At 42.1% G+C, this 26,008-nt stretch overlaps 1 protein-coding gene across 13 annotated transcripts in view; it reads left to right on the top strand.

Annotated features, from left to right (window-relative positions):
- The window catches only part of ATXN2 (ataxin 2), a 51,556-nt gene continuing 25,548 nt past the window's right edge, over positions 1-26,008 (top strand). For 7 of the 13 annotated variants that reach the window (XM_030500654.2, XM_030500659.2, XM_030500655.2 and 4 more), the window contains exons 1-10: positions 13-275; positions 7,287-7,323; positions 8,941-9,000; positions 9,734-9,805; positions 10,032-10,182; positions 18,211-18,335; positions 19,611-19,702; positions 22,379-22,576; positions 23,054-23,232; positions 24,721-24,930. In XM_030500654.2, coding sequence (XP_030356514.1) covers positions 154-275; positions 7,287-7,323; positions 8,941-9,000; positions 9,734-9,805; positions 10,032-10,182; positions 18,211-18,335; positions 19,611-19,702; positions 22,379-22,576; positions 23,054-23,232; positions 24,721-24,930 — 1,246 coding nt within the window. In that variant the 5' untranslated portion in view covers positions 13-153. Of the gene's footprint in view, positions 276-7,286; positions 7,324-8,940; positions 9,001-9,733; positions 9,806-10,031; positions 10,183-18,210; positions 18,336-19,610; positions 19,703-22,378; positions 22,577-23,053; positions 23,233-24,720; positions 24,931-26,008 lie in introns of all 13 variants that reach the window. The other 6 variants (XM_030500663.2, XM_030500666.2, XM_030500665.2 and 3 more) reach the window with 4 other exon arrangements.

Below are 26,008 nucleotides of genomic sequence, written 5' to 3' on the forward strand. Positions count from 1 at the left end.
TTCCGCGCCGCGCTCCGCTCCCTCCGCCCCGCTCGCACTGTTTGGGAGCAACCGGCCGAGCCAGCGGCGCCCCGGCCCCGCCAGCGCAGCGAGGCCCCGCGGACCGGCCCTCGCCCAGCCCCGGCGCGCACCCCGGCCCTCGTCCCTCTCGTCATGTCCCTCAAGCAAGCGGCGGCGCCGCAGGCCGCCGGCAACAACCGCAAGCCCCCCGGCGGCGGCGGTGGCGGCCCCGGCCTCCCGTCAGCCGCGGGCGGCGGGAGGCAGAACATGGGCAGGTGGGTGCGCGGCGACAGCGGCGGCGGGACCGGCCTTGGCCCCGGCCCCGCTGCGGAGCGCCCGGCGCGGGCGCTGCTCCCCCCCCCCCCTCCTCCGCCGCCCCCCCCACCCCCCCGCTCCCGCACCGGCCTCCATGGGCGGCGGCGAGGGGGGGGGAGCGGGGCCTGCTGCACGGCGGGGGCCGCGGCCCGGCGCGGGGGGCTCCGCCCGGCGGGGCGGGAGCCGGCATGGCGGCGGGCGGGGCGCACGCAGGCCCGCCGAGCGGCCCGCCGGTTCCGCAGTGCCGCCGGGGCGAGGCCGCGAGGCCAGGCCGCGGCCGGTTGCCCTTCAGGCGGCCGGGGACGGCTGGGCGGGCACGGCGGGACCTCCATTTTCCGTGACGGGCTCGGCGGGTGAAGCCCCCCGCGGCCTGGCGGGGGCCTGCGGCGGGGGGCGCCGCTTCCCCCGGGCCAACGTGACCCGCCTGCTGAGGAGGCGGCGGCGGGGATGGAGAGGGGGGGTGGTGGCGGTGGCGGTGGATGGAGCGGGGGGCGGCGGGGCGAGGCGCCGGAGCCGGCGGCCGCACGTGTGCGGGGGGCCGGCGGCGGGAAGGTGCCGGCCGCGATGGCGGCGGCCGCGGGGCGGGGGGCGGCGGGGCTGGCCCCGGGGAGGGGAGGAGGGGGGGAGGCAGGATCCTGCCGGGGAGCGGGAGGGGGGGGGAGGTGGAAAGCAGCGAGTCCCGGCTGCGCCGAGCCCCATCCCCGCACTGGGGCGCGTTTTTATTAATCCTAATAGATATATAAATGTGATTTATTTAAATCGCAATAAAATTCTCGCGGGAAGGGAGGCCGCGGGAGCGCCCGTTGGCCTCGCCGGTGGATGGCGGCTCCAAGCACGGCTTCGCTTTATTCCCCACGTGTGTGTGGGGGGGGTGAGGGCTATGGGGGGGGTTCGCAGCCGGCTCCGGCCCCCCGCCTCGCCTCTCGCCCTCCCCGCGCAGGCTGCGGAGGCCCCGCTGCCTCACACCGCCTCGGGAAGGGTGATCCCGCTCCTGCTCCGAGCTCTGCAGATTCACACGTTTAAGGGAGAAAAGGGAAAGAAAATAATAAACTTCCTAGCGTTGTAAATTTTCCCCAGTGCTGTGGGGGTCATACCAAACAATCGGAGCAGGACGGTAACAGTTCTGAAGGTCATAGTCACTCAGAGCAGTTTCATCTCAAGTTTTATTCATCTTGCTCTTTAACTTGGCTTTTATTCTTCTACTCGGTTTTGTGCCCTGGCAATAAAACAGAATTTACAGTGGCCCCATTGTTGGACATCACTGGAAATAGGGTTTTACTTTGTTGCCGGTCTGTGGAACTGGGAGCAGAAAAGCTTTGGTAGGGTTGAAAAGAACAAAATACATTTAAATAATAACAGTAATACTTCAGCAGCTCATTGCAGGGATTTACTAGTCTTTATATGTTGCTGTTTACATTGAACATGATGTTTACTGTGCTTTGCTAAACAGTTATCCCTGCCAACACACAGTGGCACTGTAGAGGTTAACCTGAAGGGCAACAAAACCTACAGCTTTCTTTTTACATACAGTACAATAGTGAGCACTGGTCCCTGTACATGAGGGGATGTGGGCTTCAGTTTTTAAGTTTTAAGATGAAAGCCACTGGATTTCTCCTCCCGGTGCTGCCTTTCTAGTTTTGTTGGATAAATTCCACTCCAGAACTCCTTAGGGAGTCCCAGTGGGGCTGCTCAACAGCTGACACGTTCCCTCAGAGGTGTTCACACTCTCCTCTGTTTGTTAATCAATTTTTCCAGCTATTTCTGAATGAAGGGTCTGTAAAATCACAGCCCCTGGGCTGGTGGAGCCCCGTGGAACCCCTTCAGAGATCTGCTCCTGTTGCTGTCCTAAAGGAAAGTCTGATCTTTTGGGGAGTACAAATTCAAAGGTGGTTCATGCTGCAAATCAGTCCATGGAAATGAAAAGCCGAGTGGCTTTTCTGTTTGAAACATCAAATCGGATTTTAGCTGGCCTTCATCTTGATTTCAGTTTGAAGCATTATATTATTGAATATAAACTTAAACATCTCCAGTTCATGCCAAGCTTTCTTCCTGGCAGCTCATTTCCCTGCAGCACTAACATTCTCCTCTTGAGATGCAAAAAAATGTTACTTTACATGGCTAAGTTGCTCTTAAAGGCTTAGGTTTGGGTAGAAAACACATCGATAGTGAATTGTCCTGGACCTGATTTTCTGCTGTGTGTTTGTCACTGTAAGACTGAGGTGGGCAAAGCACCTGGTCCTTGTAGGGCTGGCAGTGAGAGCAGGGTCAGCTTTGCTCGCTGCATCTGCATCCCTGGTTTCGTAATGATGGATACACATATTTCCTATTAGAAAAGATGAAATCTTGTGTCAGCAACTAAGATACTGCAGTATTTGCTGTCATGATATTAATTTCTTTTACATAAGGGGAAAAATGACCAATGAAGGTCTCTTTAAAGATGTTCAAGAAAAACAAACGAGAAGGATTAATACCTTGTTTTAGAAACAGGCACTAAGTGAAATACTGTGTTCAATAGCAAGTGCCTGTGCAATATGGCAGATGGGAAATGAGGCTGTTGGGGGCTGCCAGTGGCATGTTGAGCTGCACTTGGAGAAGAAGTAGACCTCGTACACAGACCTGCTCTGCTGTGCTTGTCAGAACATCATCCAGTACCTACTTTTTGGGGTTTAGTTCCATTTTGCTCTTCCAGAAGCACAGGGAGGTGAAAGTGCATCTGGCCCAGCATTCCTTCAAGCACTGCATCCTTTTTTGTTATCGGTTTTTCCCCATTGTTATTTTGTCTGAAGGCAAAACACCTGAGACTCAGGGTTACGTGTGTAGTTACAGTTGTGGCAGAAGGTCTCTTTCCTTTTGATTTGGTAGTTTTCTTGCCTAACTGGACTTGGAAGGCTGTTAAAGGATACCCTCAGTTACTGTCTTTTTATAAATGGCTCTGGCCATTGAAAAGTTAAAACTGAAATGATCCCATGTTGTGTAGCTTGCTTTTGAGACTCAACACTTTTTGCCTACTCTTCGCTTCCTTTTTCCTTGACATCCTCTTTTACTAGGCTAACTAAAGGCTTAAGGAAAGGGCAGAAGAGAGGTGTCCATTCTGCTCAGATTGAAGTAATTGGGAATATCGAGTGCTGAGGCACTCTGCTCTCATGGAAAGGACTGTTCTGGAGGTTTGATCAACACGTTTCATTCAGTTTTTCTAGTTTTTTCTAACATCTCTGTGTGTATGTGTTGGTTTTAATGCAGCAGTGCTAAACTGCTGAGCAAAGTGAATGGATAACCTGCAGGTCTCTATCGGCGTTAATGCACTTTAGTATGATGTTATATATGTGCTTTGGAGTAGGTTTGAATTTAACGACTGGTTCATGACAATGTATATGAAGAAGGTTCTTCAATGACTAAGTCCACCAGCAGGTTACAGATGTGCACTGGGTCAGACTTGAGTCAGGTTACTTACATATTCAGACGCTACAGAAGTTGTCATCTTGTAAGAAGACAGGAGCTGGCATTATTAATGTCAGTATTGGGGAAAAACTACAGAAAACAACGCTGCAGGACTTCTTAATTTGACTGCTTCGATTCCTTTGACTTGTATAGACAAGTGCTGCACTTAAACCCTTGTACTTCTGCTTTCTCCCTTAGAAGAAAGCTTTGCCAGCTCTCTGTGCTTGTGATGAAACTCCTTTCGAGTATCCTGTATATTTGTTTTCAAAGCTCTGGTAATGTCCACCAGTGCTCCAGAAACATCTATCCACTGTTGTTAAATTCAAGTCTTTGTAGCTGCACCTCTGCCCTAGACACTGCAGTATGGTTGCATTTGTTTCTTAGTCTCAAAAGGAAGATGCTGCTGGAGAGAAAACCTGAGACTTCCTTTCACATCCTGGAAGGATTTGTGAACCTTGCATTAGTTTTCACTTAACTGGGAAAATAGAAATGTGTGACCTTGTTTTGCTTATACAAACGCTCCACTTGGCATGTAAACATGAGGGATGCTGAGGAACAGAATAGTAAATGCTCATAAAAATAGAAAAAATTTGCAAGTTGCTCCTGGGGAAGAATGTTGCTTGTGCAGGATTTGGGATTAAGCCCTTAGAGAGACTTTCACTCTTAAGGTGTAGCTCTTGGCCTGCAGTGAGTTGGCTGCTGAGTTTAATTGCTCGGTTGTTGCTTTGTCTGGTGCAGCATCTTTCTCACTTGGGACTTTGCTGTCCCAGAGCAGAGGGTTAACAGTCGGATTTGCCAGGCTGCTGTCCCTTCTCCCACCTCCTTTAACCACATTTCTGCAATACAAAATGTTGGGGTTTTGGTTTTATTTACCATACTTAGTGTTTTCAAGGTGTGGTTTTAGGTGGCAGCACCAAATTGCCGCTGAGCCTTGCAGTTTCTTCTACCATTTCTTAGCGTTACCTCTGTTTTAAGTTGTGGTCAACTTCTGGCAAAGACCATCTACTTTCCACTTTGTAAAGGTCCCACTTTATTCCCATAAGGTACATCAGAGATGTGTCAAGGGGTAGTTTGAGCTTGAGTCTTCACCTGTGGGAATATAAACCTCAAGTTGATGGCCTTGATTTTAGCAGAAGAAACACAGTTTTGACCGAATTGTAGCATCAGCAGAATTGGTGAATGTCTTTTTATTTTCATCTTAGTGAATGTCTTTCCTTTTTTTCCGAAAGGTTTGTTTTTAGCACTTGTAGCTGGAAAACAAAAGGTCAGGTCTGTAAAGAGACCAGAACAGTGTGTAGAATCTCTGCAAGTGGCTTAACTCTTGGTCTGATGTAGAAGTTAAGGCCTTTTGCCCATGAGGATGAGCAGAATCAGATTGTTTCTTAAAGAAAAGTGGGTAGGAACAGTAATTTTGGAGATGTGGTAGGAGATGGCAAATCTAGAATACTTCTTTTGATGCTTAAACGGAATACTCCAAACCTTCTGACCAGTCTAGCAACCCAGTTATTTAAGTTCTAAGAATACTGGTCACTAAAAATGGGAGGGCTTTCTATTTCAAATGTACCAAACTCTTACTTTTGACCATTTCTATAGCTGATGTAGGAAGGAGTATCTTCCAAAATCTTTGAGAGCAGCAGAGGGAACTGGTGAAACTGTTTGACTTAAGCCACGTTGTTTCAAAGACCGTGTTGTTGATGCTTCTGATTGTAATAAAAGGAGAAATCAGAATTGGGCTGCACCTTTCTCTTATTTGGGAGTTTCACATCTGGTGAAATGCCTCTCAGAAAGAAGAGGATCATTTGGCTGAAAATGATGTTCCAGGCTCGTGCAGGGCTCACTGCAGCACTGTGCCATAGGCAGCCATTTGAGATATGGCACATGTAATAAATGGTGGGACTTGCTTGTCTCCAGAGCAAGGCTGAAGTTGGGAAGTTAAGGCTGATAGGTAATTAAATAAAGGCTATTTGTATTAAGGTTTTTTTCTTTTGTGAGACGAGTGCTCTGCAAGTATCCTGAAATGTCAGCTAGGCACCTGAAATCTGCAGTTACTGCCAATCAGCAAATGTCACCCATGTGTCTGGTGCTCTGTGAGACTATGGTGCTGTTTCAGAAGCTCCTTTTCTTAAGTCAGGTAATAGTTTAGTGGGTTTTCATTTTTACCTCCTTAAGGCCTTTCATGCTTCTGATTTCTGCAGAATTCATTGGGATATTTAGGTTCACTGGGAGAAGTTTCTTTGATTTCCTGGCTAACTCCTGAGCCCTGTTTATAAGGAGATGTTGTTTTGAGAGCAAGGTTGTATTCAACCACAGCATCATGTTTACAGAAGCGATTGAATGCTTTTGTAATGCTGTTGACATTCAGTTGGATTTAGACTTCAGTGTTGTTTGGATATTTTGAAACCTGGAGATGACTCTTTGGTGGCTTTCTCTAATTAAATGGTTCTGCATCTGTAAGATGGGTCTGTTTTAAAATGAATTTATTTTTATAGAAGACTTTATTTCGCTTCACATTACGGTCTGCACTTCTGAAGTCATTGGAATAACAAATCTAAACCACTATGAGAAATATTTGAAACTAGGACTTCTTGGTACAAGGAGGTAACTTTGAAATAAGGCACGTTGGTGAGGTTGAAGAATTGTAGCTCTTGTGGACTTGCTTGGCTGCAGGGATGCTGTTGGGACTCACGTGTCTGAGGTGGAGGGGACGAGCTGGTACATCTCGGTTTGCAAGGAATTCGGGGCATACAGGTTAATCTAAAAGCTTTTTGAAGTGTCCTGAGTGCTACACGATGACAGATTTGCATTAAAAGCTGTTAGTGTTTTGGAGGGGATAGATAGACTCCATTAGCTTCCCTTGCTGGGTTGTGGTAGTAGTTACAAGCGAGCTCTGTAGGTAGGACCTTACAGTTGAGGCTCGTCCGCAGTGTACTGCAGGGCTCTGTTGTTTGGGTGGCCCTTAACCAAATGGACAGTGACAATGTACTGAGCCTCTAGTCTAAAGAGAGGACCCTGGGCTAAAAAGGGATTGGGTCTGGAAGTGGATCTTGGTTTTGTGTGCCATAAGTTTTGGAATTTGCTTTAGTTACGTGATTCAGCCAGCCAAGTTGGATGGGGCTTGGAGCAACCTGCTCTAGTGGAAGGTGTCCCTGCCCATGGCAGGGGGTTGGAACTGGATGAGCTTTAAGGTCCCTTCCAACCCAAACCATTCTATGATTCTATGATTCTACTTCAGAGATAATATTTTTAGATTTTTATAATGACACAGGCTTAGTGTTTTCTTCATTTTGTCCTTTAATTTATTGTAAGTAACCCTCTCGCCTACTAACCAGTGTCACTTGCTTGTGGGACAGTAATTTGGAGGATAGATGCAGTGGGCCCTGTAGTTGTCAAGTTCTGCTCTAGGGGAGCTCTGTTTTTCTCTGATCCCATTCTCCACATTAAATTAAAATGGGGTTTTGAATTCTTAATTGTTAAGAAATGTACTGGTTTCAGCAGTTCTTTTAATCATATCCCATGTATGTATTTAATTTCAGAGGTCGCAGCAGTGGCAAAGGACCGCCTCAGCCTACTGTAAGTGTGTGTTTTCCTCATTCTACCACTCCTAGATAGCATAAGGAATACATATATACACATAAGGAAACAATTAATGTACAGTGAACCCAAGTATCGATGTAAGAATAGCAGATATGGGGTTATCCTCTCCATTTTTCCCTTTGGATACCGTGGTGAATACTTTGGACTGAGTTATGCTTTTCTAAAGATGTAGCATCTTGCATTCTTTTAAGCCTCCTGGGAGGGTGAAGAGGGAAAGGCTCACTTCAACTTTTGACTACACTAATATAAATCTGCATTTTCTTGCAATTGTAGTTGTAGATACGGGTAACATTGAACTTAAGGCAATGCTTTTGAATTAGTTCTTAGCTGAAGATTATAGCATTGGCTTTTTCCTTAAGTAGATGATAGTAAGACAACATTTAGTCAAATAAAAGTAACAATTTTGTTTAGTTTTACTATAAAATAGGTAACCAGTAACCTGAACGTGTAGCTTCAGTTACTGTCAAGGCTGTATATAGTTGAAGTATAGGTGTGCCTTGACTTGTAGAACATAATTTTATCAAAACTGAAGATGTGGATCTTTGAACTGCACTAATCAAATATTTGCTAATTTGTTATTGGCCTGGTTTTCAAGGATGACTAATTTTGGGGTATAGGGCAGAAATAGGAAGGTTTGAAAGGACTATAGCTCACTTACATAAATGTTTATTGAAGATACCAAGACACCTCAGTAAAAATAAAGAAGCTTTGAGGAAGAGTGGTGAAAAAAGCCATATGCAAACACTAAACATCACCTCCGTGCTGAGTGCTGAGCATGGGAGTGTCCTTAAACATGTCTTTTCAGACCAGGAAGGTGCAGGAGGAGTAAGGGGATTAAGCAGCTGACAGTTTAAAAGATACGTTGTCAGTTAAAAAGCTCAAAATGTGGTGGAGTCCTTGCATGTTTCAGCATCTCTTGTTTTACAAGCAGGAATTTGACAGGGGACAGATACCAGATGTTGCAGCAAAACACAGACATCTTGACCACTTCATGTATGCCTGTGTGAGTGTGTCATCTGGCAACCTGGGTGATACTTGGTCAGCTCTCCTGGTGTAGGATCACACATCCTGGTTCTGCAGTGAATTACTTTTGACTAATTTTATGACAGGTTTTGTAGCTCTTTGATGCTCCACAATTTGATGACTTTAGCTCCTATTAACACGTGTGACCTGGTCTGTTAGATGGAAGGATGTACTTCAGCAGGCCCTGAAAGCATCTTTCTTTACTAATATAGCAGTTGAAGTACCTTATCCTGTTGATGGCTCTTAAACCAGTGAGGGATGTTAGCAAGGTTTTCAGTTAGGAGCCTGTGCATATGAGCCAGCAGAATTCCCTTGTTGAGTGACATTAGGGACACTGTGCTGTTTATCTTGTTTGGAAGAGTGTTAGCTCTTTAATCGATCAGAGAAAGGGGTAAGAGTCCCCTCAAAATCTCATTTGACCCAAGTTCTATGTATATTGACTTGAGTAAGATTTGGGACCCTTTTTGCTAGGAATTAGCACATGCTGATGAAAACCTGTGTTATTTTGCTTTTTGAGTTGTTACAGGTGTTTCTCCTATATTCATGACAACATCTTTTTCTGTTTTTCAGATTTCTTTTGATGGCATCTATGCAAACATGAGAATGGTTCACATACTGACATCAGTTGTTGTAAGTCTTCCTATTTAGAACGGGGGGCTAAACAGTTGCCATAGAGACATAGAATTGTTAACTAGTCCGTTAATTGTGATATAATGGAGTGAATATGAAAATCTAACAGTAGGCATCTTTTGCCAAGATTGAACTTTAAAGAAGCACAGTAATAGCTATTCTGTGTTTTTGGCTTGGAAAGGTTCAAATACAATTTGCAGAGTTACAGCAGATTTCTTAGGTGCACTGGTCATATTTTGAATTCGCTGTCTTTAGAGAGGTTATGGCTAAATAAAATGAGTCTGTGTGCAGGGAATGGAAGCCTTTCTCCCCAGATTTTAAGGGAAATCCCAACATGCCAAAATTAACTAAGGCAGACTGTCCTGCATCTGCTTGAGCCCAGGAGAAGCTTTCATCCTTGCTTGTACCCACACGTAGGCACAGATTTTGCTTTTGTACAAAAACCATGTTTGTGTGCATTAACTGGTCAAGAGTCTGATGAGCACCAAATGTGCTTCTGTGAGTATCTTTAGATCCTTTCAGAACAAATGGTGCTGCACACCCAGCTGTTCGCATCTGCAGAACACAGTGGCATGTTTAGAAATGGGCAAGTGTTGAATAGATGATTTGACTAAAAACTGAGCTGTATTTTTATGCATTGTGCTTACATAGAAAATACAGCTTTGAGAGAATCACTCAAATGTCATTTGTCAAGCTGGTAGAAAGCTATGTTTTCATTTTTCTTGCATTCTAGGGATCCAAATGTGAAGTACAGGTGAAAAATGGTGGTATATATGAAGGAGTTTTTAAAACCTACAGTCCTAAGGTAAGTTTTCATTTTGGCTCTTCCCTATTTTAAAAGAGCCTAATACTGAATAATCAATGTTTGATTAAAATGTATTTGTTATTATTTTGCCTGTTCGCATCTAGGTTTGCAGAAGCAGGTTCATTTTTGCAAACTGTTGTTAACTGTTTGGTTTTTGCCAGCATATGAAGTTACTGAGGAGCTTATTGTGCATTAAGTTAGTGTATTCTTTTTATGTCTCCAACAGTGTGATTTAGTGCTCGATGCTGCTCATCGGAAAACTGCAGAATCCAGTTTGGGGCCAAAACGTGAAGACATACTAGAGAGTATCTTGTTCAAGTCTTCAGATTTTGTGATGGTGCATTTTAAGGATATGGATACCAATTATGCAAGAAGAGGTATACTTGGGTTTAAAGTTGTCTGTATTTTGAGATCATCAGTCAAGATTTCTCAAAGCAGATGCTTTAGCATCCAAAAACTAAAGTTCACGTTTAGATTCTTAGTGAGTGTGAAACATCTAAATATCCCATTAAAGTTGATGGATGCTCAGCACCTCCTGAGATTGGAACTTAACAAGAATATTTCAAGTGGGTTGCAGAACCTTTGGGAGGGCACTTTGAGAGGCTGGTTTTGGTGTCTGGAAAGCAAATCCCTGCTGGTGTTAGAAAACATTTTACAGATTTGGTGGGAGGTTGGGGGTTTTTTTTTGCTAAATGTCTTTCTAAATTAGTCCGTTAAATGTTTTATGAGAATCCATGAATACACATATTCTTTATAAAAATACTGCTGTTCAGACTTGATGTATATAAAGTCTATATTTAGTTAAGTAACTTTTGTCTCTAAACATGCATTCATATGAATATTCTAAAAATACTACTGCAAATGGAGCTAAAAATTCTTAGAAAATCCACTCTTTGTGGTTTTAATTCCTGCTTTGCAACGTGCCGATCTGTAGGTAAAGCTTTACAGAATATAGAAGAACCTAGTGAGGAGGCGGGCAAGTGGTCTTAAAATCTTGAAGATGTGTCTTGAAACTCTCAGAATTAAACAGTTTTACGGGCAGTCTTCACACTTATTCTTCTAATGCCTGACCTCAGCACCCTCATGACTTTTCTGGAACCTGAGGAGGCTCATAAGTCTAGTTCCTTTGCAGGTTTTGGGAGAGGGGAGGGAGCAACAAATCTCAAGGGGTTTTATGCTTATATTCCCAATTGCTGAGCTAAAGAATAGAAGCAAATGCATAGCTTGCTGTGCCATGGGGTGAAATTGCCTATGAGTGCATTTTTGGGTTGATCAGGAGCTGTCACTGGGAGCTGAGTGGTTATTCCCGTGTAGCAGTGACGTAGAGATGCGTAGGGACTGGTGGGCATTTAATGAGCTCTTTCTCTTTTCACCTTGTGTTTGTACGTGCATATGTTCCTGCCTGATTTAAAGCTGAAGAATGAGAGGTTTGTTGTTTCAAGGAATTTGCTTTTCCCAGAAGAAGATGCATAATGTCAGAGCAAATGTAGCATTGAAATGCAGATAAGTCCTAGGTTCTGGATGGGACTTTGAATTTAAATGACATGAGAGCTGTTTTGTAATGGGTCTGCTATGAACATCACTTTAATGTAAATGCAAAATGGGCTCTCCATTACCCAATATTTATAGATTTGGAGCAGATGGGATGAAGAATATACTGCTACTTCTAGGAATAATTACTCAATGCAAGTTTTCTAGAAGAAAATATCTGCTTCAGGTTGAGCAGTTGCTTAGTTCCCTTTATTAGGTGGAATGTCTTTGAATCTAAATCTCATAAGTAAGTAGCTGAAGAGGAAAGCTGAAATAAAGCTGTAGAGACTTGGAGCAAGATAAACTGGAAGGCTGCAGAACTCAGTAACTCGTAGTGGGTAAATTAATCTGCTTTCCATTTTGTCTCAAAAATGTATTATCTTGAAATGACACTTGGAAGCACACATCAGTCTCTGATCACACCTGCAAATTAGAGCAATGAAAGGCTTTCTGCTTCTTGGGAAATTAAATAAGCGAGGATTCAATAGAATGGAAGTGTATGAATGTGCGTGCAAGAACTGTTTGCCTTGCGTTCTTATAAATAAACCCAAATCTTCATGGTAAGCCTGTGTGATTCATAGTAAAAACTGAGTCTGAACTCCTAGGTGAGGAGGTGGTGCTCCTGTATCGGGAGTGATTACTGTCTGGTGTCCAGAGAAATTTGACAGTGTTGCACTTATTCAGGACCAAATACTTCTAAATTGCCTAGCCCTCAATGTTTTTGGCTTTCACAGACAAGTTAATAGATAATTTGGACATAGATGGTTGGAAAGGCAACTTGCTCTCACTTCTTGAAACATGTAGTCAAGCAAAAGGGCACTTCAGAAGCACTTTGTTGCCATAAGAGAGGCTTACCTAGAGTAGGGCTTGTTGGGGTCTCCGTAGGTAGTTTCTCCTACCCCTTAGGAGACTACCAGACTTTTGAGGAGGTCTTGAAGTAAACTTAGTATCTGCGTAAGATACCGATTTGGAAGTTCTGGTGCATCCTGGTTTCCTGGTTCAGTACAAGAATTCGGAGTTCTATGGACTTTTATTCTGGCATTTGCTTCTCTGCTGAGCTGGAGGAGTGTGGGCAAATGGTGCTCCTGGCTGTGGGTATTGATCTTCTGACTTGCCCTCAGACTTGAATAGCAGAGATGTTAACTGCGTTGTGTGACCACTTCAGACAGAAGAGACTGGGAGAGTACTGGGAAAGAGCAGGCGGTGGGGAGAAAGGGAATGGGATGGATTCTTCTTTCGGAGGAGTAGAAAACAGCTGTGTCTGAAAGAACCATCTGAAATTGTCTGCCAAGGACCTTTCATTGCTATCATACTTGCGCAGCTTTGGAGTGCTGAGCTGATAATTCATCCTGCAGCTACACCAGAGGTGCAAGGGCAGGGGAGGTAACGTCAGTATAGGCCTGGAGTGGGTGAAAACACCCTGTTTGGGAGCAGCAGTCTTAGATTTGCTTGTGCCAAGCATGACATTGCACCTTTAGGCACACCAGTGGAGAGAGCGGTGCCTGCCCAGATTGTGGAAATTGGAAGGGTTGGGAGAAAAAATAGTAAGTCTGTGTAGATAGGGATGTTCTAAGTGTTTTATTTTAAAGAATAAATCTGTCCCTACTTCCTGGCCCCTTCTTTGCAGCTCTGCCAGCCTGCACAGACCTTTGTGCTCGTGTAGATTCCTGTTAGGCTTTGGAATGAATGGAAATGAGCCACCTGAGGGTCTCTCGCTGTGGAATTAGGGCTTTCTGCAGTACGGGCAAGCTGATGAATGAAACATGCATTGGAAAACTCAGGTGAAATTGTATTAGATCCATCACCCCCTCTTTCAGACTACTCTGTCTGCATGTAAATGGGGACAGGCTCTGCATTCTGCATGTGGCAGTGGAAATTAAGTGCTAAAAATCCTCTCTGATGTACAAGCTGAAAGCCTTGGCTGTACGTTAGCGTGTAACATCTTCCTGCTTCACCTTCTGAGGCCAAGGTGGAAGTGCCTACGTCTCTTGTCGTAGATTACTTGGGCTGGGTGATTGAAATAGGAGGTTCAATTTGTCCTGTGTTCTACAGAACAAGCTTCTAGCAGTGCTTCCTCTAGCCCTAATCACTGATCCGTCAGCAATGCTGGTTTGCATATGATTCAAATTTGAGTAAGGTTTCAGAGTTGCCGTCTTGGCTTCTCTTTAAAGACAAGACAATTCAACATCATAACTACTGTTAAAGTAAAAGGCTTCTACAATGTTTTTATTGGGTTTTTGGCACCGTTACTGCACTCTGAGAAAAATATTACAAATCCAGTGAAAAAAGGCAGAAGAGAATTGGCTATTTAAGTTTTTTCTTGAATTAGCATTGAAAGTGGCATCCTTCCAGGGAAAGTGTTGCAAAGGGAATAGCAGTAGGCATATTATGAACAAAGGAAGGAAAGGTTGGCTCTGCAGAGCTGGTGGTAACTGGTTTTAATGTTTCAAATCAGTAGTGAGTAGTTACAAAACAAATCAGAGTTTACTGTTGAAGCCTTGAAGATGAAACCTCAGTTTACTTTGGACCCTTCTAAACTTGATCAAAGCTTGCAGTGTGCAGCATGAGCACCTTTGACACGTCAGGCCCATTGGTTTAATAGCATTTGAACTGCAGAGTTGCACTTAATTGCATATTTGTGCTCTTCACCATTAGTAGCTCAAAATATGTTTGTGCAAACATGCATGTTAAACACTGACATTGATTAAACCCAGACTCTTAATTGCTCTGTTCTGGCCATTTTTTCTTTAACTCATTCAATACTTGAAGGCTTTGCCTCAGAAGAACTCAGAAGCTGAGTTCTTTTCTCAATGTTTAATCTGCCTTTACTTAATGTGAATTTCTGTTGCACAGAATTGGCCTTGGGATGTTTTTGTCCTGGTTAGCAGGCTTTAAAAGAAGAAGTGAGGTCTCTGATATCACATTCCTTTGCGTAGGAGATGTCACATTAAACAGGTACAGAGGCAGTGAGGGCTAATTGCGTGTTACAGGCTTGAGTTCTTTGGCCAGTTTTCATTTGATCTTTAACTTGGGTTTTACCATGTAGAAAAGGAATTGATTAACACTTTGGCCATGTCACGGTGTCATGTGAATTGCTCATTCAACAGCTCAGAGGTATGAGGCACCAGATAAAGGGGAGGCTGAGCCTGTGCAGTCAATATCTTGTCTGTTATTACTCTGCCAGTCAGCACTTGTAGCAGCAATTCGTGGTTTAGCTTCCACTTTACTAATATTCTTAAGAGCAGTGGTTTTATTTTGGAAACAATTATTTGTAGAATTCATTTTTTCCCTATGTTCTCAGTTTTGTTGCTCTTTAATTTTGGTAAAGCCTTGTTTGACTTTCAGCATTTTTAATCTTGGTGTCGCGTGTGCCTGCCTGGCTGTTTGTTCCAGGAAAATAGTGATCTGTGCCTTGAGGTACCATTCTGCCTCACTTAAACTTTGTCTGGATGCTCCTGAGACCATATTGTCTGACTAGAAGTCTGCCTTTGTAGCTTGAATTTCTCCTACCTCTGGATTTCCTTTGAGTTGTAGAGGTTAAACTGATGTTGCAGTCTCTCTTGCGGCTTTCATCTAAAGTGGGAGACAAATGAAGAGCAGTGGAGCTTCTGTGCCCCGTGATACACTGGGTTCTACTGGGAAACTTAGCACTGACTGTGCAGGTCTTACTCAGATCTGTAGCATTCGTTAGATAGTGGAGTTTTTGTTTTGACTTGGGTTGGGTTTTTTCCCCGCAGTATCACTATAATTTTTAACAGCACTCTGCTTAATGTTTATGTGGCTTTTAAAATAAGAAAATTAGTGGGTTGAGTAGATGTGTCTTGTTAAGCTGGTATTTTAATCACAATATCCAGAATGGCACAGTTTTGTATGGAGTTTGAAGTAATTTAACAGAAACTAAGGAAACATGCTGTTGAAATACAGATTACGTCCATCAGGTGCTGTCACCAGTCCTCCTAACTCATATTTATCTCATCTCATTGGAGAAGAGTTCCCTGTGCTCTCAGTGAACTAATGTAGAAGCAGATTTCAGTTTCCTGAGTGACATAAGCAGCCTCCCACCTGCATTTGGTGTAAAGTGTCCAACCTGAGCACATCAAACATGAAACACATGAATTAATGGTGTTGGGCACAGCACTGGTCCATCTGGACTGTGGCAGTGGGGTATGATAAGGTAGATGTGGAGTTTCCAAATACAAGTGCCTTACCTTCCTGTTAATTGTGCTCTTTAGTTACTACTTGACTGTGGAATGAGGTAGCACTGTGTTACTGTGTAGTTTTAGAGGACATTTAAACATATCCTTTGGTATAGAGTGCTTTAAAAGCTGGTTGTGTGAAGGTAACTGAGAGATGGTTTCTTTTGAGTTGGTATACCTTGGAATTCTGTCGGCTATCTGGAGAGGGGGGAAGTTGTGAAGGAAAATGGGGAAATACATGGGGCTGTTAATAGGTGGGAACATTTTACTATGGAAGTGGTCTTGGCAAGGTGGAAGATGTATAATCAGTTTAAATATGTCTGTGAGAGGGATTGAAAGAGTTGAGCTTTGCCTGAATTCAGCCATATAATGTGAAACAAAAAAATCCACCTGTATTTATATCTGATGTCTTCCAATTTTTTCTCTCTCCATATCTGTTGTAGTTCCTTCAGAAACAGGTAACTCTTGGCAGTCACTCTACGTCTCTGCATTTTGCCTTTCATACTGCTTTTCTTACCATAATATATAACAAACTTACTGTCTTTGCTCGCACATTTATGGCACTGTAAAACATGCATGTGTAATTTCCCAGAATCATTTAGAGCATCTTGCAGTTAGGTGATGACTTCTCACCCTTGATTTTTACCTCTTCTGAGCGGTTGAAAACGCAGGGATTGGGATTGTGCATGAGCACGTAGGTAGTACGATGATACAGTGACTGTTTCAGGACAGTTGACAGGTAATCCCAGAAAGTGCCTGCTAAAGGCATCATGTTTAGTGATGAGTTAAAATACAGTCTCAGTTGAAAGTGTTGACCTCCAGCTGTGTTGGTGCTATCCCACAGCACGACATCACACAAGGTGATGGAAATAGGTTTGTGGAATTCCATGTAAGCCCTAACAGTGTTGTGCCTCCTTAGGTGTCCTTCCTCCATTTGCCTTTCTTTTCTTGTTTTACTGCTTCTTTTGTGTTTGAAATGAATGTTTAGCTAATAAACTCCTTATTTTTCATACTTCTTCTATAACATTTTGTTTCATCTGAGCTTATTAACAATGCTTAAATCCCTTACCCATAGTTGGTCTTTGTGTTGAGCGAGCATTTCATGAGACAGGGCTGAATGTCATTAGACAGACTGAGCACAGTTCACTTTTATGGCAGATCATACCAATGTATGTGCAGAACCTCACTGTGAAATTGGGTAAAACAGGAACAAGAAGCTATGTCAGCAGTCTCTTGTGCTGTTTAAAAACTGTAACATCAGTGGCCAGCTTCATATGTTGTGAATTCTTTTCGTTATGGCTTTAAAGTTCATTTGCCTTAGTAAGATCTTTATATCTTGCCAAAAGTTAATTTAAGCCACATTCTTCCATATCTGGCACTGCCTGGTGGCTTGATCTCATCTTTTCTAAAGGTCTGAAATGTTTACTCCTTATTGTGGCAGTAGAATGATAATAGGAAATTGTAGATTGAAGGCTTACTTATTTTAGGCTTATTTAGTTAGTTATAAGCTTATAACAAGCTTATTTTGTTCTTTAAAGTTCCTTCTCTTGAAGCGTGGCAGCTCTGAGATCTGGTTGCTTACAAATACAAAAGGTTGGCTTCCTCGATGAATGGCTCTGTACATTTTTTACAGCACTTCAATATTCTAGTGTTATTCCTTCCTAAGTCTGGTTTGAATGAAACGTGAACAAGTCAAAATCACAGCTCATGATCTTTACTTTTTTGTATACTTTTTATATTTTTTATAAACAAGAGCAGACCCTTTCTGCTTATTTATTTTCATATGTTATTGAGAACCACTATGAGGGTGCTGAGGCGCTGGCACAGACTTTTCCCAGAGAAGCTGTGGCTGCCCCATCCCTGGCAGTGTTCAAGGCCAGGTTGGACACAGGGGCTTGGAGCAACCTGCTCTAGTGGAAGGTGTCCCTGCCCGTGGCAGGGGGTTGGAACTGGAGGAGCTTTAAGGTCCCTTCCAACCCAAACCAGGCTGGGATTCTGGGATTCTGTGAACAAGAGGTAGAGAGTTTCTGACTCTTGCCGTGGGATTTGGGTAAGCTGCTGCTTGAAGAAGCTCTTGCAGGCAGGAAAACATCTCTGTTCACCTCACAGTGAATGGTGCACCGAGCTGATGGATAATTGAGTTACATTGCAAAGGGAGTAGAAGCGTGTGTGTGCATGCTGGTGTGTTGAGGAGTTGTGGAAATAGAAGAAACTCAGATGTTTGAAGAGAAAGTTGTAATTTACCCATTTAGGGAATGGGGTTGGGTTGCACTTGTGCTTTTTTGACATTTGCACAGTGTGTTAGTGTGCAGTTGTCTGGGCTGATGGAAGAAGTGCATTCTACAAGGCTTGGGTTTTCTAGAGGAATGGGGATCCCCAGGTAGTCATCTTCTTTTGTACAAACATGTAGTTTGTGTACAACATTTTGAAATAACTGAAAGGAATTACTGCTATTTTTTGATGTATTAGAATTGAGTCTGTACTTTCATGGCTATTCTAAGTATTTAGTACCTTTCTAACGTAGTCCTATTGAATACCACAACTACAAGAGAAGGTGAATGATACTTAACGTGCCTGTGATTCAGCTGTATTTGGTTGTTCCTCAGATAAACTAGTGTGTATGTCTTCCTGTACATAACCAAATTAATTTCACCCTCATCCCTCCCCACTCCGTTGTAGATGCTTTTACTGATTCAGCCATCAGTGCTAAAGTCAACGGTGAACACAAGGAGAAGGATCTTGAACCATGGGATGGAGGAGAGACCACCGCTTCGGAGGAGCTTGAGGCATTAGAGACAGATGTTGTAAGTAAAGCTTTTTATCATCTATGGCAGTCTGCAGATCAGCTAGTTCTCTGGACATGCCTTGCAACAATTCCTTAATCTTAATCTAGTAACGAACTTTGGACTAAAATTGCTGCCTCCATTGTACGGGTGGATGTTCTGTCTTTGCTGGCAGCTGCCACAGTAGTTTTTTACCATTTGAATAAGAATAGCTGGATTTCAAATGCCAGTTTTGGCAAATATTGACAAATGGCAGCTGCTGTGGTAAGGGACGTGTTTGACTCATGGACTGGCTGAAAGAGGAGCTTTGATTAAGGACTCCGAATTCAGCAATACACTGAAGTGATTTATGTTTAATCAGAGCATTCCTGTCTGACTATCATTGCATTTGGAAATTATGGCGAAATTGTGCTTAGCTAACTGTCTCTGAGCTAAGATCAAAGAAATTGATGGAAGTCTGACCCATGACTTAATAAGCACAGGTACAATCTCGGTAGATTATGAATCGTTAGATGAAGAGTATGGTCTCAAATGACATTTCCTTATACACCATAGCAGTCAGCTCTTACACAGCCATGCATTCTTTTTGGTAAAGTATTCAGACTACAATATGTTAAAGAAAGAAGATAATATTTCTCATTAGAGGAGAATCTACTCATGTTACTGTGGCGCATATTAACTTTGGGTAGAACAGTTATCCTGTCAATTTTAGTGTACATATTGTACAGCTGAGATTTATTAGAATACTTAAGACTGTCAGTGCTTTTGTAAAACATTCACAACATTTATCATTGTGCTTTGAGTGCTGTAATAGCAATTTTACTAAAGTGGGGAAGTTGTGCAGATCAACAGGGGTGTTCTGCCTGTGGGGTGTGTGGCTCACATAATTGCATTAGTAATGCCTTTGAAAAGCTTGAGCATTTGCCACAGCAAAGGACACTTCTAACGTTCAGAAGTGTCAGTTTGCACTTGTGGAAAAGGCATTCATTTATGTATTTCCTGCTAGCCAGTAATCTTCTAGTGCCAGAGTGAGCATGGTGCTTAAAAAACCCATCATAAAAAAGAACACAAAACCACGCAGCAAACAAAAAAACCCGGCTTTTGAAGGTAAAATCTGTGCATCTGGTGAACAAATGTCTCTGAAATAAATTGTGGCTTTAGTAACGTTGCTGTCTGGACAGTGAATTCATAGGCCCAAAGAAAAGGGCAAAAGGTTTAACTTCTGCCATCAGCCCTTAATTTTGAGGGAATGTGTTTGCAGTGTCATTTTGAAAAACAAACATCATTTTCTTCTAGTCTAATGGATGGGATCCCAATGACATGTTTCGTTACAATGAAGAAAATTATGGTGTAGTATCAACTTATGACAGCAGTTTATCTTCTTATACGTAAGTTCCAAAATATTTTGTTATTAGATTTGTATTTAATGTTCTCCCTGCTTCAACAAACTGTGTATTCTGAAGATAATTTTGCATACTTTCTAAAGCTGTGGAATCGAGTAACTGTAAAAGCAATGAATGAATAGTGCTTAAGAAACCTTGCCAGCCTTCTGTGAATAGTTAGATGTAGTAATCATTATATATTCCCTTAAATGGGCACAAGTCCTTCCCATTGCTACATTTTCTGAAGTTAGGCATGCAATAATACTTGTTTCTTACAAAAACCTTTATGAATGAGGTGGAAAATACCAAATTGTGAAACTGTCTTTGCACAGATGCTGTATCTATAGTTTGTGTTTAACCTAACGGAGCAGTTTCACTAAATCCTGATTTTATTGAGCCAGTTGATCTGGATGATGTTGGAATGTTGCTGATGACTGAGGGGGGGTTGTGTGCTCTGGGTGACTTGTTCAGCAGACTTGTCCAGGTCTAAACTAAAGTTTTAGTTACAATATAATAACAACTTGAATAGAGAAGTAGTATAAAGCCTGCTCTGGCTACTTTGGCAGTGTGGACCTGTTCCCAATAGTCTGCAGCTATAATGTTAACTGCAACTGCAAAACAAATCAATTGCAGATGTTCAGCAGCCATTGTGAAATGTCCTTAATGTTTTCCCACTCTTTTAACCCCCAAAGTGTAAACTTATTTTTGAATGGCAAGGAATTGCAGGGAATATTTTGATTTTTATTTGTCTACAGGTCTCTGGTTCAACAGTTTTACTTCTACTATTTTGTTAAAATAGACCTGTGACATGGTGATAATCAAAGTGCTTTAATCGGCTTATGTTTGAATCCTGGAGAAGCTGTTCTTTCATATACTTCACTGCTCTAAGTACTTTTTGTACTTTTGAACTTTAGTCTTCCATCTTTCTGCTTTATGGATATTAATGGAAAGAGATTAAAACCATGAAGGTGGCTTTAAGTTAATTCCATTGTTTCCTAGTCAAGCAACTTGCTCTGCATCTCAGGCTGCTAAAGTGGGAAGCTCTTTTCCTGATTCTCCTAAGTATGTGATGAGCAGCAGCATAGCTAAGTGCTTATATGTGCAGCTGAAGGATTGTAAAGGATTTATTGTTTGATTGTTTTCTCTTCCTGGAGCTGAGCAGGTATAGTTTGTCAAACTGCATGAAGGTACAAGTTTGTGTTCTAGCGAGTGTACTGCATTGGTATGTTCATCAGCTGCTGTACATGCTTTTCTCATCACTGGGGTCCGGAACAATTTTTCCCCATTAGAAAGCATAAATCCATATGTTCTGTCATGAATTCTTTTGCTTGGTTAGCTTGACATCCTTGCTACCATACATTCCTTCATTTTTTTCAGTCACTTTAAATAAATGAGGATGTATCAGGTGTTCTCCTTTCTTATGTGTATGCTTAATACAGGGCAAGCGAGGCCCATGACTGCAGGTTCGTATGCCTTATGTTCATGTGTAGCTTATTTGAGCCAAAGCTTTATGCTGAAGGGTAAGGCTTTTATTTCATATCCTTGCAGTTCCCATTGATAAGGCCAGCAGATGACTGGCCGAAAGTATGTGAGGAAAAACTTGTGATGCAGTAGCTGAGTGCTGGCTTGGATTTGGCAAAGCCGCTTGTTTTCCTAGTTGTGCCACCAACACTTGAGTAATCTTGCATATATTAGTTCATACTTGGCTTGTGCCTCCACCTACTTTCTTTGTTCTTTTTTTATATTATTCAAAATACGTGCAGTCGTGATTATATAATGCCCAGCATAGCATGGTCCAAGCCTCAGCTGTGTTGTCTATTTTTATGTAGTTTATTCTAAAGTAAGGTTGGATGAAACAACTTTTGGAACTCAAAATTAGCATCGGGGACAAAGCGTAAAGTTGCTTTAGAAAACCTGATACTTAAACACAAATTAGAACAGGTAAAAACCAAAACCATGGGTGGACAGAAGGAGTTGCAGGGTATGATGTCCATCCCTCATTATCTCTCAGTATTTCATTGCTTGTGTGTTTAATACTTGGTGGCTTTCCTAAGGAAGCTACGTATGCTTTTTGCAACATGCTATTACCTAACATAGATACGTGGAATGAATGGGTTTGAGGTCCTAGGACATGGCAAGTGAGTCATGGGTTTCTGGTCCCGTGCTCTAATGTGTTGCATTCATCTTTTCTGCAGCTACTCGTAACAGGAAGAGCTGCAACTCTATGGCTGGAATTATCAAAGGATTAGGAATGTAGCTCTAATTTCAGTAGGGCTCTTGTGTCCACTGGGAATGTGTAAATAGCTAAAGAAATTCAAATTTGGTCTCTTAAAGCAGCTTCCTATCTAAACAACAGGCTGAGGCTTTTTATTACTGATGTACTCAACCATGTCAAAAGTTGGAGCCTTTGCATGGCTTTAGGGACTGGGGATTTTGCAAGTCATATGGAACAGCTCTGCACCCTGACCTCAGCTCTCCAGGCAGGTAAATAGCACTGAATTTGCAGCAAGTATCACATCAGTCCAGGAATATCAACATACTAAAATAGACAGCAAGTCTGCTGGCTTAAAAGCAATTTGTTTTACTCTTGGCTTGGTTAGAATTAACACTGTGTATTTTCTGTAGCTCCTTTGAGCTTTTGAATGCATTTCAGAGGTTCTTTTCCTTTCCATTGTCTTTTAGGGTGCCATTAGAAAGAGATAATTCAGAAGAGTTTTTAAAACGGGAAGCCAGAGCAACTCAATTAGCAGAGGAAATCGAATCAAGTGCCCAATACAAAGCTCGGGTTGCCTTGGAAAATGATGAAAGAACAGAAGAAGAAAAATACACTGCTGTTCAGAGAAATGCTAACGAACGAGAAGGCCACGGTGTGAACACTAGGTACTTGCATACACTGTCAATAGTAGTTTGGTTTAAATGAGGTACATGTTTTGGTACAATTTACTCATTGAAACTGCTTTTTCAGCAGGGCTGATGAGGTTAAGAACCTTGAGTAAACAGTCCTGTGCTGGTTTTGGCACTCATGCTAACTTGTGCACCTCTGCCTGGCCTTGTATTATCTCTGTGGTGAATTCAGAGTGAATTACAGGAAAAGGCAGTGGTTATGGTATGTCATGGGGAATTTCAGGCATTAGTACTAAAGCGTTCAGTGTCTGTGAGCTCATAGAAAGTGGACTCTGTGGTCAGTATCAAAAGCCAATTCATGAGGTGAATGTTAGGTCAACATCTGATAGTATTTAGAATTTTCCTGTAGCTTGATATGAGAAGGATAGAAAATACCAACAGAGCACTTGGTCAGGTACTTTTCATTGTCTTTCAGTTCTGTCTTAACACTGATAGAAATTTGCTGTCTTTCAGAGAAAATAAATACATTCCACCTGGACAGAGGAATAGAGATGTCCTGTCCTGGGGAAGTGGAAGACAAAACTCACCAAGGATGGGCCAGTCTGGATCAGGCCCACCAATTTCAAGGTCTGGATCCCATACTTCAGAATTCAGTCCTAACTCTGGAGCAGATCAAAGAGTAGTTAACGGAGGCAAGTATCTGAAGTGTAAATAAATGTGCTTTATAAAATTGCAGTCAATTACCTAATTATGTTGAAACTGCATCTGGTGTGGTCTTAGGATGTGTATTTCATAAGCTAGGTTAGCACTCATCATTTAACACAGAGGTTGTGATTTTGATTTGGGTTTAATTTGTCATAGAACACGCATTTGGCTGCACTGTAAGTAGCTTTGCAGAGCACAAATGTCACTTGTTTTCCTTCTCAATCACCTTTGTCTTAGATGATGGTGCAGTATGTGGTTTTAAAGGTTAAAAACTGCTTTGTGTAGTACTGCTGCTAAGCTCAATGTGGAGGAGTAGCAATGCTGACACCTAGTGAAAGGGAGGTGGCAGCCGACGAGGCATCACTCTTCCTTTCTGGTGCATGGATCAATTCTCTTTCCCATGAAAAAGAATAAAGCAAAAAAATCAGTGTTGGGAAAGCAAGAGAAGTGATAGGGGAAGAGGAATCAAAGCTTTCTCTCCAAATAGCTATTTGAGTATTTGCTGCTATGCACATGGGTAATACTTACAAACAGACGTCACTAGGCACTGTATAGCAGGAATTGGTGTTTCATAAACCAAACACCATATTTTTGAGATGGATTTCAGCAGTAGCCTGTCCTAGAGGCATCATTTTTCTAAGTTAAAACTGCTAGTACATGAAATGGCTGTGAATAAATGATAAATGTAGAATACTCAAGTGCCTCTATCTGGAGAGGAAGTCTGAGAACCATCTAAAGGTAAGTGAGACTTCCTTTTTAAATACAGTCAGCTGTATAAAGGATGTACAATTGAGTCTTGCCCAAACAATGCTAACCTTGACATTCGTTCATAGTAGTTGTGGTTTCTCTCATACGATTAGTCTGCTGAATGAACAACATATACCTAAAATATTCAGAATGGCTTGTGAATTAAATCTCTTTGATTTGGAAACAATGAGCCCTATATCCTAGATTAAAATATGACATTAATACTTCAGATAACTGCTAAAGGCATAAATGGCAGGATTCAGACACTGAACACCGCTGTTTTTTGTAAAGATACAGTTCCTAGAATTGATACTGCTCATCATTTGGTTTGAAAGTAGCAGTTTGTAGAGTCAATAGTATATGTGAACCGCTGTTTGAGAACCTCTAGTAGCTATTTAAGGACCTTGTCAAGAGTGATGCGTACTGTAGAACATATATATGATAGGCTAACAGATCAAACTTTACTGTCTATTCCTTAGTAGTATTTGTAGATCCTAATTAACCCTTTGGGGAGTTTGTGACATTCAGATGTGAAATTTGACCTGAAGTGGAGGAAACAACCTTGCAGAGAACGATTTTCTCGGTTGTCGAACTAAACTAACCTATCCCCAAAGGGTTAAACATGAAAAATCATTTTGTCATATTTTACTTTTTTTTTTCTGTTGACCTTTTTCCCCATAATTTTTCTTTAGTTTTTATACTTTCCTTCATATCATTTGTTCTGTCAGGTGTTCCCTGGCCATCGCCTTGCCCATCTCCTTCCTCTCGCCCACCTTCTCGCTACCAGTCAGGTCCCAACTCTCTTCCACCTCGGGCAGCCACCCCTACACGGCCGCCCTCCAGGCCCCCCTCGCGGCCCTCCAGGCCCCCGTCTCACCCCTCTGCTCATGGTTCTCCAGCTCCTGTCTCTACTATGCCTAAACGCATGTCTTCAGAAGGTACAATACCACGATTTGTTCATGTTTTTGTTTGTCTTTGTTTAACTCCTTTGTGAGTTTAATTACAAAATTGTTTTTCCTCTTCATTACTTAACCTATAATTTGTGTTTAACTTTAGTTTATCAGACTATTTCTATTAACCTTTTTATTTGAAGAGCTTTACAAAAACAAAATAAAGCTGTGACATTTCCCAAGTTGGTATGAAATAAACTCAGCTTTGTAAACGCTGCTCAGTGTCTTAACCAACAGCAACACGCAGGACCTGATAACTTGAAGGGCCTTTTTAGGAATATAAATTTATATAACATATCAAATATTTTAATGCAATTGTTCCACAAAAAACTGTTCCAAATTTAACTAAATCATTGAATTTCCTTTTGTTAAAAACCAATATTTGGAGAAGTACACTGTGGAATGGGATAGGATAAGCTGCTTCAAAGGCGAATCTTTAAAGAAGACTTTAGATCTGCTTGCATTGAGGCAGAACTCCCTAGAAGCCAGGAATATGCAGAGAAGGGCTAACCCATGAATCTCCATAGCCGTATGCAGAAGTTTCTGAACTCTATTTGTCCTCTGAGGGTACAGTAAGGGAACACATTCTAAAATGTTTATTTAATCTTCTTTAAGTGCACTTAAAAACTAGCCTGCACAACACTGTCTAGGGCATTGCTGGAAAGTGTGTATTCTTTAAAAGAGTTGCCTGTAGATAAATTGGATTGAAGTGTACTTTAGATTCATGGTTAAAATAGAGGCTGGCATTTAAAGATTTATGTAACCAGAAGAGGTACTTGATACTTTAGAACCTTATCTGAAACCAGAAAGCCATTATCTGAACTTTTCACTATTATTGACCTACATTAAAAGTGAACTGTAATCAGCCACATTGTCTTCTGTTCATACACAGTTTTTCCTTTTGAAGTATCAACATTTGAGTCTGATCTTGTAAAGAAAATTGTTTCTTAGGATGTAGGAACTGTATTGCTGCTTAGACTTGAGCATAATTATTCTGTGGCAGTTCTATAAGCTGTTCAGAATTACTGTATTCACTTATGACTTTAGCTTCTGGCGTTACAACATG

Source organism: Strigops habroptila, chromosome 11, assembly GCF_004027225.2.
Source record: "Strigops habroptila isolate Jane chromosome 11, bStrHab1.2.pri, whole genome shotgun sequence".
NCBI classification, from domain to species: domain Eukaryota; kingdom Metazoa; phylum Chordata; class Aves; order Psittaciformes; family Psittacidae; genus Strigops; species Strigops habroptila.